This window comes from Rhodamnia argentea, chromosome 10 (genome assembly GCF_020921035.1).
Source record: "Rhodamnia argentea isolate NSW1041297 chromosome 10, ASM2092103v1, whole genome shotgun sequence".
Taxonomy (NCBI): Eukaryota; Viridiplantae; Streptophyta; class Magnoliopsida; order Myrtales; family Myrtaceae; genus Rhodamnia; species Rhodamnia argentea.
Window position 1 is genome coordinate 2,245,851 of NC_063159.1, and position 12,674 is coordinate 2,258,524.

The 12,674-nt window shown below is 38.8% G+C and overlaps 1 protein-coding gene across 1 annotated transcript; it reads left to right on the plus strand.

Annotated features, from left to right (window-relative positions):
- The first annotated feature begins 6,430 nt into the window (after positions 1 to 6,430).
- Positions 6,431 to 7,209, plus strand: LOC115739869 (RING-H2 finger protein ATL33-like). The gene has a single exon (XM_030673162.2). It carries the CDS (start codon positions 6,521 to 6,523, stop codon positions 7,076 to 7,078), a length of 558 nt encoding a protein of 185 aa, XP_030529022.1. The 5' UTR covers positions 6,431 to 6,520; the 3' UTR covers positions 7,079 to 7,209.
- Positions 7,210 to 12,674: the final 5,465 nt, after the last annotated feature.

The following is a 12,674-nucleotide window of genomic DNA, read 5'->3' on the forward strand; positions in this document are numbered from 1 at the left end:
TCTAGAAGTCTCCTCTAATTCACTCCTACTCTAGCATATTTTATATCATTATTGTTTTTAAATCTAATATTAATTTCTTTTGTCTTTTCTAAATAAATTATTGAATAGAATACCCTAGGTATGTTATTTAATATTGCTACATGGCTATACTAAATTATTATAATATTCTAAGTTTCTTTTTCTATTATTCTTTTGTCTTTTTTTATGCTTGGCTTATTCCCCAAGAAAAAATTATATCTAGTTCCTATTTTATTTTTGACTTGTTCCTCAAGAAAAAATTATATTTATTTCCTATTTTATTTTTTACTTGTTACTCATGCAAAAATTATATTTATTTCCTATTTTATTTTTGACTTTTTCCTCAAGCAAAAAATTATATTTATTTCCTATTTTATTTCCATATTTTATATTAAATTTTTCTTAATAATTAAGAATATTCTAGATAACACGCGTCTTATTTTTAAATGATCCATTTGACTATTCTATAATCTTATAATATTTAGGCCTTCATAAAATATTTTTATAATTAAATGTTTTATTTCTTTCTTTACTATGGCTCACGTCTACTATATATATTCTATTTCTTTTATTTCATTTTACAATAGAAATTCAACATATAAAATTCGGTATTCCTTGGTGTCACCTAACTAAAAGGTCTATAGACTTCCATTCTATTCTATAGTTGCCCTCCATGACAAGTACTAATGGTAATTTGGGTATTATATTTAAATGAGTAAGGTCGTCTAATGATTGACCTCTTATTCAATACTTTGAGACTCCAAAAGTGCTATCTATCAAACTATTGGAATATCTAAGTGATTCCTCTATTTTAGGCGCCCGATTAAACTGAAGATCGGACCATCTTTTTCTTGCTGAATTAATTCGGCTCGTAGCCGAGCACATCAAGAGGCGTAACCATGTTTGGCTAGCTCAAGATCTTGTCTCATTGCCTATCGGGTCAAGAGCCACTTCTTTTATCTCAGTTCAAGATTGGAATCACCCGCTCCTAAAATGAGGTATACCGAACACTACCAAGTTCACCTCTCATGACCAATTCAAATTGATGTAAGATTGGTTCATCTCGATCCGTAGTCTTCCAGTAGCACGTCACTTAATCTCGAGTGATCAGTCCTTGACTAGAGCGTGAATGGTACGGGGTTCTAATACAAATCAACCTTCATTGAATTCACGGCTAGTTTGGTTGTCGACCTTTGTTAGCTTGTGAATCGTTCTACGGATCAGTCCCTGGTCAACTTTAGGGTGATCCTGTGGTCATTCCGTAGCTTGACGGGGTCAATTATAATCGATCCATGCCCGATTTAAGGTCGCTACACGATCGACCCTCAACCGATTGCATAGACGATTTATATACTAAGCCATGACTCATATCAAAGGTGATCTTTCTTTTTTAGTGGCTCATCTTGACCCTTTGGCCATTATCTATAATTAGTCCGAACCTTAAGCTTGATCCGGCCCTAAATTTTTGGGGTGTCACGGGTAAGGTGATGATACTCCAAGTGTGATTTTTATCGAGTGCTTCTAGCTCTTCTTTCATAGCATCTCGCCACACTTGAGAACTTCTAGCTTCAAGAAAAGCAACATGTTATTTTTTAGCATCGATAGGCGACAAAAAAGCATGGAATGCAGGAGAAACTTTACCATACTAAATATAATCATGTATAGGAAATCGAGCGGAATGATAAGTGGTGAAGTCACAAAGTCTGGTGGATGGTTGTGAAACTCGAGTGGTCCTACGAATAAGAGCAGGCATAGTGGGAGCAGGTGTATGCTCTTCAATCTTGACAATTTCATCCACTTGCTTGGAGTGAGATCAGAATCACTAATATTACCACTAACGTAATCAGTCATGATTAGAAAGGGAGAAACTCCAACATCGAACTTATTATAGTCTAATTTAGTACCACTATTCTCCCCCAGAAGCTGATCCCTGGTAGAAAAAAAAAACATGTGATTCTCATCAAAGACAATGTCGCGTGAGATAAAAAAACTTATTAGTAGATGGATCGAAACATTTATACCCCTTCTTGACAGAGGAGTAACCAATAAAAATACACTTGCGAGCACGAGGATCAAGTTTTCCCCCTGAAGACCGAACAAATCAAAAACTCCCAAATATTCGAAGATGTGATATATTCATAGTTCGGCCAATAAGTACCTCCATTGGAGATTTGTAGCATAAGATGTTACTGGGGAGACGATTAATCAAGTAACAACTAGTGAGCACCGTATCTGACCAATACGTCTTGGGAAAATTACCACGAAATAACATAACTCTTGCCACTTCAAGTAGGTAATGATTTTTCCGTTCGGCTGTGCCATTTTATGGAGGGGTCCCGACACAAGAGCTTTGATGAATAATTCCTAAAGATTTCAAAAATGATTCAAAAAGATGATTTGTATATTTGGTCTCATTATCGGTTCGGAGAATCTTGATGTGGCAATCATATTGAGTGTGAACCATACTACAAAATTCTTGGAATACTTTCAACACTTCACTCTTAGGGGTCAACAAATAAAGCCAAGTGGTACGAGACTTATCATCAATAAAAGTAATAAAATATTTGAAGCCATCACGCGAATCCGCAGGAGCATTACCCCAAACATCAGAGTGTACTAATTCGAACACTTCTTGTGAAACATGTGAGCTAGAAGTAAAATGCAATTTATGCTGCTTAGAATAACGACAAGTTTCACAATGACTTAAATCAAGAGAAAATTCATAATTCAAATTATGCAATGCATTATCTGAGGGGTGGCCCATGCATACATGCTAGAGTTACGAAATAGCCTCCTTATTCTTCCTTGCAACCAAAGCCTTGCTCGGAAAATCAACAACATAGAGACCTTGCTGACAACGGCCTTCACCAATCATCCTCCTTGTGAGTCTATCTTGAAACACTACCCTTTGATGGGAAAAATAACATTGCAACCCAATTCTTAAGTAGGTTTACTAATAGATAACAAACTTGAAGATAAAACTGGCACAAATAACACATCACAAGCAGCAAAAAATAAATTAATGGTACCCTATCTTTTAGCCAGAACTTGAGTTCCATTGGCCACGATAATCGGACCACGAAACCCTCAACAACGTCACAAAAATCAGTTAGTCCATAAGAAGTGTTGCATATATGGTCAGTAGCACCTGAATCAACAATAAAAGAATGTTTTTGAGACAGAGTCATAAGAGTTAGGAATTACTAGATTGAGCCCGATTGCTAGAATCGGAGATAGAAGATGTTGTGCCACCAGCTTGGATAAGATACGCTATTGAAGATTAATAATTTTATTTAGAGAGGCTTGAAAGTAAGATGTCGAGCCTTGAGTATGAGCTGCAATCTTGGCATCCCCCTTTATCCTTATTAGGGCGAAGATGAGGATAAAGCTCTAACAACTGTCCTTAGAATGATCATCCTTATCACAATGATCACGGTGAAATTTATTGTTGCGACCTTTGCCTCCGCCTTTACCAAAACTAGAGTGACTCTCATCAAAATAAGAGCAATTACTTTTAGTACTAAAACCAAAGCGACTCATTAAAACCAGAGCAATTACGTTTAGCAACATGGGCAGAATTCTCAATCAAATCTTCCCTTTATTAGAATCAAGAGTCATTACATGACAACGAGTTTCCTCCCTTTGAACAATAGCGTAAGCGGTAGAAAAATTGAGAAGAGTAGAACTCATTAGGATTTTGCTTCTTAAGATCTTCATATTCGGGCCTAAGATCGGCCAAAAGTTGGAAAATCCTGTCCTACTCTTCACACTAAGTATAAATCTCAATAGTCTATAAGCAGGTGGTAGATACCGTCGCAATTCATCCCACTTCTTTTTCATATTACCAAGATGTTTAGTGAATGTTTGATTAGATGCTTGCTCGGTATGAGCAAGCTCCTATTGCAACTCGGACATGGGATGCATTATCAACATTTCCATACATATTCGTCAATGAATACCAAAGGGACTTAGCAGTCTACGAATAAGCAAATATCTCATAAATTTGAGATTCCATTGAATTAAACAATCAAGACATGACCATATTATCATTTGCCTACCATTCAGTAGATTTCGCATTCGTAGTTGCGGGTGCTCTAATAAGACCATTCACATAACCCAACTTTGATCTATCCCCAAGAGCTATAGAGATAGCTCTAGACCAAGGCAAATAATTATGCCCATTTAACATAATAGTCGTGAGTTTTTTTTGGTAAAGTAAGTATGTATATAACTTTCCAAAGTGTTAAGGAACAAGAGGAGGCCGAAAACAAAAACCTTGAACCAAATAGGACACAAGAACAGATTTACTATTATCGGCTATCATGCTAAATAGAAAGATAGTACAAAATTCAGCAAACTTATTTGGGAACAATCGAATCCAATGAAGGTGTGACGAAGATGATCACCGTCTACACAAACCAAAAACCACCACAAAAAAAAAAAAAAAAGCTAGAATTCTCCATCACCAATAGACAAGCGGAAGCATTGACAAATGAGCCGACTTTAGCATTAAACTTGGCTCTGATACCATGTTTTAATGATAATCAAAAAGAGATAAAGGAAGAGAAGAAGAACACCCAATAGTTAATATAGTTCAGACGACCAAGAGAAAAAGAATCTCTTGGAAGCTTATGTCCATGGCGGTAAATCCCCCATTCATCTTATTTTCTTTGGAGAGGTTTTATTATCCTTTAATAGAGAACAATGCGATGCGTTACAATCATGAATTTGGTAACTATGGATATCGCACAACCCAATCATATTTCCTGCTATATTAGAATTAGGAAAATCTTCAATCTTTATCATTCCAACAATAGGGTTCACTCAAGAATCACCCACGAAATTTGGGATATCATAGTAAGGGGGCCTACAAATTATTCGGCCATGGGAGAGGGAAGAGTTAGTGGATTTGTGGTCAATGCCCCTAGCAGGCCTACTTTTGTCAGCCCATATCAAATGTATCAGTTGTTAATTCTTACGTCGAAAAATAAAAAAATCGAATTATCAAACTAAGTCCAACAATTTGTTGTCTCGTGTACGATGATCGGTCAGCCAAGTTTAAAAGATCGGTCGGCTGTGTCTAAAAGATTGGTCAGCCACGTGGGACTAGTAATTACAACTTGGCTTCCTTCTTTTCTAAACTAGAGACTTGCCTTCCTTAAGGTCAATTTTGTTAATGAAATGTTCCGGAAATACTTTTTGAGGAACTAACAATCTTTTTGTTTCTCAATTTCTAACATCTATAGTGTTATGCGAAATCAATACTTTTAAAGTTGAATTATCCCAAATCAAGTTTATTTTTTTTTTAACGAGTGTATCACGAGGATAATTTATATAATCCTTCCGACCATTCGTGGGCTTGACCAAGTTGTAAAAACTCGAGAACCACCAGAGGGAAATGCTAAATTCCCGATCCCTTGAGACGTGTAAGCACCGTATTCAAGGATAATTTTCATTCTTTAATGAGCGTAGAATGTAAGTGACTATCAAGTAAGATCACAATAGACCCTCCAAATACTATGCACTTGATTATATAGGAAAATCATGAAAACGAGATGATATGAGACCCGCAGAGAGGAGAAGCAGGAGGAAGTATTCTGTTAATAAATCTCCATACGTGCTCAGCTATGAACGAAAAGATATGAATTCATAGACAAGTTGGCAAGCTAGCAAATTTGATGTCCCAACAGCTAGTTTGGCCCAACTTTGCACTTCCTTCGGGGGCCCAACACTATTTTCTTGTTGTTACAACGCTAGCAATAGTGTACCCATAACTAATGTCAACAAGAGAGAGCTTCTCAAGAATTGTGGGACAATCCCTCACAATTCTTGACAGATTTACACATCCTTACTTAATAAGTACTTTTAGAACCAATCACATGCACCGCAGGAGGGATTTTAGATGTCCCTCGTGCCAACGTGGGTTGCGAACTTGGGCCCCTTGGTCGAAGTACCTAAGTTCCGAGGATCTTCTCAAATCCTAGCTTTATTCTTTCGAGATTTATTATCTTTATGGGGACATGATTTTATACCTTTTTACCTCGACATAATGACCGTTAAAAAATCGTCAGGCCAGCTTCACATCAGGTCCGTTTGTCTCATGTTGTTTACGAATGCTACCGCATCGAACTTTTTAACAGCCATGTGGACGAGATTCTATCAAAGATATTTCCAGGTCATTTGTACAAAATTTAGGATATTGATGGGACAAAATGATACTTAGGTTTCATGATAAAAAGTTTAGGATTTTTGGTAGAATTATACCCGAATCTCAAACTTATACCTATCTAGCTATCTCTACGAACTAGCCTCCACTATTTCCTCCCAATGATTAAATTACAGAAATAACCCCATCAAAAAGAAGAAAACAGCACCAGCACGTTCTGTGACCAAAGCTCCAAGCCACATCTCTTCACCACCGCCATCACCGCTCACTCCTTTTCCTTTTCTTTTTATCTTTATTTAGTTTTTCTCTTATACTTAACTATCGTTATCGTCGTCAATGGCCAACCCACCAACCTTTCTCTTCATCCCTCCGCCGCTCCCTCCCTTCCCCCCGGACTCTCCCTCCGACGATCTCTCTCCTCTCGGGCTTGTCCTCGGTTTCATCACCTTCATCACCATCCCCGTCCTCATCTACACCATCGTATTCGGGGTCAAATGTCCCCCCCTGCCTCTCCGCCGCAGCCGCCAGAGCTCCGGCACCTACTCCGTCGAAATCTCCTCAGTGGATGGCGAAGGCGGCGCCGTGGCTCCTCCGGAAGTCAACCACGAGAAGGAGAGCGGCCGCGCAGCAGACGTTGTTGGCGGCGAGTGCCCGGTGTGCCTTTCGGCGTTGTCCGAAGGCGGAGAGGAGATCAAGCGGCTGAGCGTGTGCACGCACGCGTTCCACAGCACGTGCATCGACATGTGGCTGGAGTCTCACTCTAACTGCCCCGTCTGCCGCGCGACGATCGCAGTGAAGAAACCAAACAATCCGGCGCCGCCGCCGCCACCACCTACAGCTGCCAGAGAAGTTTTTCGCCATCAGGGCCGTCAACATGCCGCTGATTTGGTCTGAGCCTATTTGATTTCCCTTTTGCCTTTTCCCTCAACTGAGGATCAAATTTTCCGGATTATAATTTTGAGGGTGCTTTTTTACTTTTTTTTCAGTTTGTATTACTGTAACAGAAACTGCAGGTAGGAAAATGCGGATGAAGTCGTTCAATTTTGTGAATAATTTGAAAATTACTTTTCAAAAATGATCATACGATAATTAGCTAATAAAAAAATATATTTATTACTGATGATAATTTATATCTGAACATTTGTATTGATGATAAAAATACTTTTCGTTTTTCATTTTTATAAGCAGTATAAGTAATAATTTGTCGAAAAATATTTTTCATTTCTTCCATTTTTCGAGAATCAAATGGAGTTTAAAGATGAGGACGATGACGGACATTCTTCCTCATCCACCCTTTTCTTGAAGGACAAGTTTTCTAGCGGTCTTTGAGGGGCAAGTTGGATCCTTCTGCTTTAACGTACTTATAAAGGGGATGTGGAAAATGATGGCTCGATTATGCACGATCTCCTTATACTATGGTCGATTTTCTCTCTTGACAGAATTCACGAGTACTACAGTGTATGAACTCAGGATATTAAAAAATAATAACAATAACCTCAGGCATCTACCATCACCATGTCCAGCAAATGCAGTTCTCATTTCAGTTTATCTTTATTGGTCCATCATGGGGCAAAATGCATTGATGCCTCACAACTGACCAAACTCATTTAGCAATCGTGGAAGGGTAGGCTTTAGCTTCCAGCTGGAGGATTCCAAAGAGGCGAAAACGAAATAAAGCAGAAAGGGGACAAAAAGAAAGAAAAGATGCACGCGGTTGGTGAGAAAAGAAAAGTCAAGCAACGAAATGATTGTGAATATTGTTGGGCCATGTCGGTACGTCCTTCCATACATTGATGACCACTAAAGTCGCATTCTCTTCTTGGTCCCCGACTCCCATCCCCGTCTAAGGGTGGAAGGCGTGAAAAGATGATGGCAATGAATGATGATGGTTAAATGTTGTGAAGCCTTTCGTTTTTTGGTTGAGTGGGAGCCTTTGGTCCCCCTCTCTTTCTCTCTCTCTGTCTCTCATTGCGCACGTTCAGATGCAAATGAGTCTCGGAATGCAAGAAAACAATTTCCAATTCTATGGACGTAGAGCAGTCGGGGTCGTAGACCTGGGTAATTCCCACGTAGTCAACAGCTATGGTATCTATTGACACCAAAAATAATCCGATTGTGTCGATAAGCACATGCCTGTGTTGTGATCCCTCGAAAGAGGGAGGGGGGTTGGGGGTGGGGGTTTGTGTTCATCCATGTAAGGTGTTTTCACGTTAAGACGACCCGAAATCCTAATCGCTTCACGGGCGGGAGCTCTCCTAAGATCCATACTTTAGGTGACGCTTTGTGATATTTCGTTCTAATTCTTTAAAATCTAATTAGCTCTAGGAGTCGTCACTAACTATTTTTTGGAGGTCAGCATGAAACCCAATCAAAGTGAAGGAGAATCACCATGGTTCCTACGCAACTAGAGTTTTAAGACCAGGAACTTTTTTATGCTAATATTTCTATTAGCGCCCTTTCGGTACCTAGCTATTTGGTTATTACCTAAAATGGTCATGCAATCTTGTTTTGCCTTTTGATCCTTAAGGTTTTTGTTTGACATCATTTCTAAATGAACATGCAAATGTTTTCGTGGTTTTCATTTATATCTATACTAATCTTATCCTAGTCTGAAAAATGAAATTAACATATAGTGTATTGAAAGATGGTGCGATAAGTAGACACCCAAGGAATTGAAAACATCTTTCTAAGAGCAATAAAGGAAGATCCGCAACTCATCGGGTAATTATTACAAAAACCGAATGAGAGACCCGAGACATGATACAAAGATTACTAAGCCTCGAGAGATGAGACATGATCCCTCGAAACTTGCTATTTGAGACTAAAATGAGCCTAATTCTAATCAGTTAAGACCAAACTTCTTAATTATACGATTCTAATTCTACTCGGGTTTTATTTTTCAAAAGAACTGGGCTAGTTAAAACTAAGTCTAGTGATTATCGAATTAAACCCTAGTTATTACAAATATAAGGCTAGAATGGACATCGGTCTTCCACCATCGCCATCTCCATTTGCATGCCTCCTCCATGGGCCGCCTCCATTGGGGTGTCAGGTTTTGATATGCAATTATTCATTCAAACAACCATTCATGTAAATCAAACAACCAATTTCACTTAATCGAAAATCTAATGACCTCAGGGGCGGTCTTTGACCACATGCCATTTGGTTTTCCCGAATCCCATGTCTAATTGACAAGGATTAGTAATAATCAACCCACATTTGCATGCACAAAATGAAAGGCTGATAGAACTAATCACTAGTTAATATTAGTTGTTGCCTCTAATCTACCCGTGGATCAACATCGGTCACAGACCTAAACATACATCTAACAATCGCATGCGAGGCTTAATTACACATGCAATTAGACACACCAGTCAACAATCAACTAATCAAGTAAATGTGAAATTGCACCGAAAAATAAATAGAATCTTCCTAACAAATTTTCTATATTTTTAAATATATATATTTGAGATTTTCCTAGCGCAACCGGTCAATCATATAGCCGAGAAGAACCCCAAGACTTGATTTGTCTTGGACCTCTAGGATTTGCCTAGGGTTTTCTACCATTTTCTAGAATATTCCCCGGGGCGGGCGAGACGGTAACTATCCCGTGTTCTAGAACCTTTTTATTTATTGTCGGTGGTTAGGTAGATGGGACGATATTGCATGAGATATTAAATCGAATATAAATCAACGGTTGTAACTCGACAGCCTCTATTATATAAAAAGTATCATCCTCTTCATTTGATCATCCACAAAAAGAAATACAAAAAATTTCTCTTTCTAGAACTCTCTCTACGCGATTCGGGTGAATCGCTTTTGCACTCCAATGATCAAAGAAGCCTAAGTCGCCGCATAGGTTGACCCTCAGCTGTCAACATGTGACAAATGGTATATAATTATTATTCTCCTCTTCTCCGTCCAGAAGCCCAGCAAGCAAACTCATCCCCTGAACTTCTATTCCCATTTTCCCACCTTCGGTTTTACCCCTCAAGAAGACCAAGCCCGACAATTACTCTAAAAACTCTCTTTCCGGAAAACCCCAACTGTCCATGTTCTTAGATTTAATTGTAGCATTTTCTTCTCACGTAAGCAAAGGCCTTTTCAATTTCTTTTACTTCACAATGGCCATCAAACAAACCAGTAAAAGCCTCAGGAACAACATCACAAGTACAAATGAGCGTGAGGCTGGCAAGAGTCAACGAAGTTCCATAAATTTCTACTTCGGTGATGATATGGTTATAAATCACATATCAGTGCACATTTAGAACACAGCACACTAAGTCTACCGGGAACATATCAATTGCATGGTGAAACACAATTTAGCATCCTTGTGAACCTATTAGATCCGACTTAGTTTCAAACAAGAAGTCTTCGGCCAAATCCAGAAAGCTCCCAGAATCAAATTTGTTGCATAAGATAGTCAGGGAACGACCACTGGATTCACTCTTCGAGAGGGGAAGTAGAAGTCAAATGGAATTCATTTAATAGAAACAAACAAACGAAAGCAAACAAAGGAGACAATCTTTGTCAGAATTGAACTTCAACGTGCAGGGACATTGTTCAGGTATTTCATCAAGCGCATTGCATGCATTTCAGTCAGATGATCCCAATGTTGAAGAATGTCATGGATTCGCAACAAACATATCACCATATCATTATCTCGTTGAGAAACGCCATACCATGAGAACACACAATAAGATATGGACTCACAATCATTCATGGGTAATTTATTTCCAGCAATAACGCCTCTGTTTTCACTTTATTGGCACTCCCAAGACAATGCCCCTGCAAATCAAAGAAAAAGAGACGATAAGCTTAAACTAAGCCAGCACCATATATCTATGTGGTTATAAAAATCAAAAGAATACAAATGTTGAACTTAGCTTGATGGTTGATGCTCAGGACGTACTAGGAGCTTCGAGTGAGTAATCCGAGTCAGATCGAGCTTCAGTCACTGTTTTTCTCAAAGGAAGTGTATAATTGGTTTGATTTTTATCTCCGGTGAATTGAACGAAAGTTTCGAATCAGCAAAGCGGCTAGGTCTGAGATGATTGAGGCTCAAGACGGGATCCCAGATGGACGGGAGGAGGACGATCATAAGGAAAAGAGATCAGAGGAGATGGAACCAAGAAATGAGCGACCAGAGAGAGGGCTAATGGGGGCTGAATGTGTGCCCTCCTAGGTTTTGTACATGTCATTTGGACACATTATCATTTTAATTGTGGCCTATGATTGATCTAATGTGAACACTTGATGAGCAAGAAATGATGTGATTGGCTCATTTAAGGTGACATGATCATATGTCTGATGAACATTATCAATGCAAGGGCATTTTGGTCATTGTTGGCTCTCGAGGGCAATTTTAAAAAATTCTGTAATTTCACCAAACGGCTATTCTTGTTGAGCTTGAATTTGAAACAGTGGCTTGAAATTGTGATTAATGATAATCCCTAGTTAGCGAAGGAAATTTTCTTACAAAAATGCAAAGAAAAAAAAATTCGAAATTCCGAATTTTGGGGAAAAGTTGATTTTTGAGTAGGCTTTGTGAAATTGATAGTGCCAAAGTAAAATTAAAGTAAAAACGAGCTATTTTTGAGTTTCTCTTCTTCTTTTTTTTCATTTTCTGATTTTTTTTGTTGAAAATGAAATTTAGAGGTTTGACCAAAAAGTCAATGTTTAACTTTTCAGAAAAACGACAACTAAGGACTCCTACAATTCTTTTTGGCAAGAAACGGGTTCAGGCGCGATCGGAGTTCCAAAGTTTCTATTCTAGAACTTAGGACTTGTCGGCCAAAATTCGAGTGTTAACAGTCTGGCACGTGAATGAGAACAAACTTGTGAATAACACGTGAATATATGGACAATCACATGCATGACACATGAGTGCCACCACATTTATGTTGGCTTATCGACAAACATAGAGATTAACAAATGTTAATCGATATCCACCCACGCATGGCTGAATTGGTTGAGGGGCATGCTATCCCTCGTCAGGTCACTAGTTCGAAACTCTCCCTACTCGGTTTTGTGACTTAAGTGGGGGGTCATGGCTGATGGGCCGCCGTGCTAGCTCTCCTCGAGGTATTGACATAGCTGGACGCTGGCGCCGGCAAAGCCGGCAGGTCGGCGGGTCCATGTGGATCCTCGGTATAAAAATAAAAAAACAAATGTTAATCGCTGTTGGTATTCATCGATACCACGTATCTAGTCGTTGAAATACGATGACCAGTGGTTCTTAGCCGCTGATGAGAGGTCCATATGGATCCTCGGTATAAAAAAAAAAAAAAACAAATGTTAATCGATGTTGGTATTCATCGATACCACGTATCTAGTCGTTGAAATACGATGACCAGTGGTTCTTAGCCGCTGATGAGAACATTGGCTATGGATATTTACTGGAGGGACATTGAAACGTCATTTTGAAACTTAAAATTAGCAAGACAGTTGAGGTCAGGAGCACATATTTTTAGAGGGAACAATTACCTCT

Bases quoted from the DNA above. Each gene is read 5' to 3' on its own strand.
- LOC115739869 (XM_030673162.2), top strand. From the start codon at position 6,521: ATGGCCAACCCACCAACCTTTCTCTTCATCCCTCCGCCGCTCCCTCCC.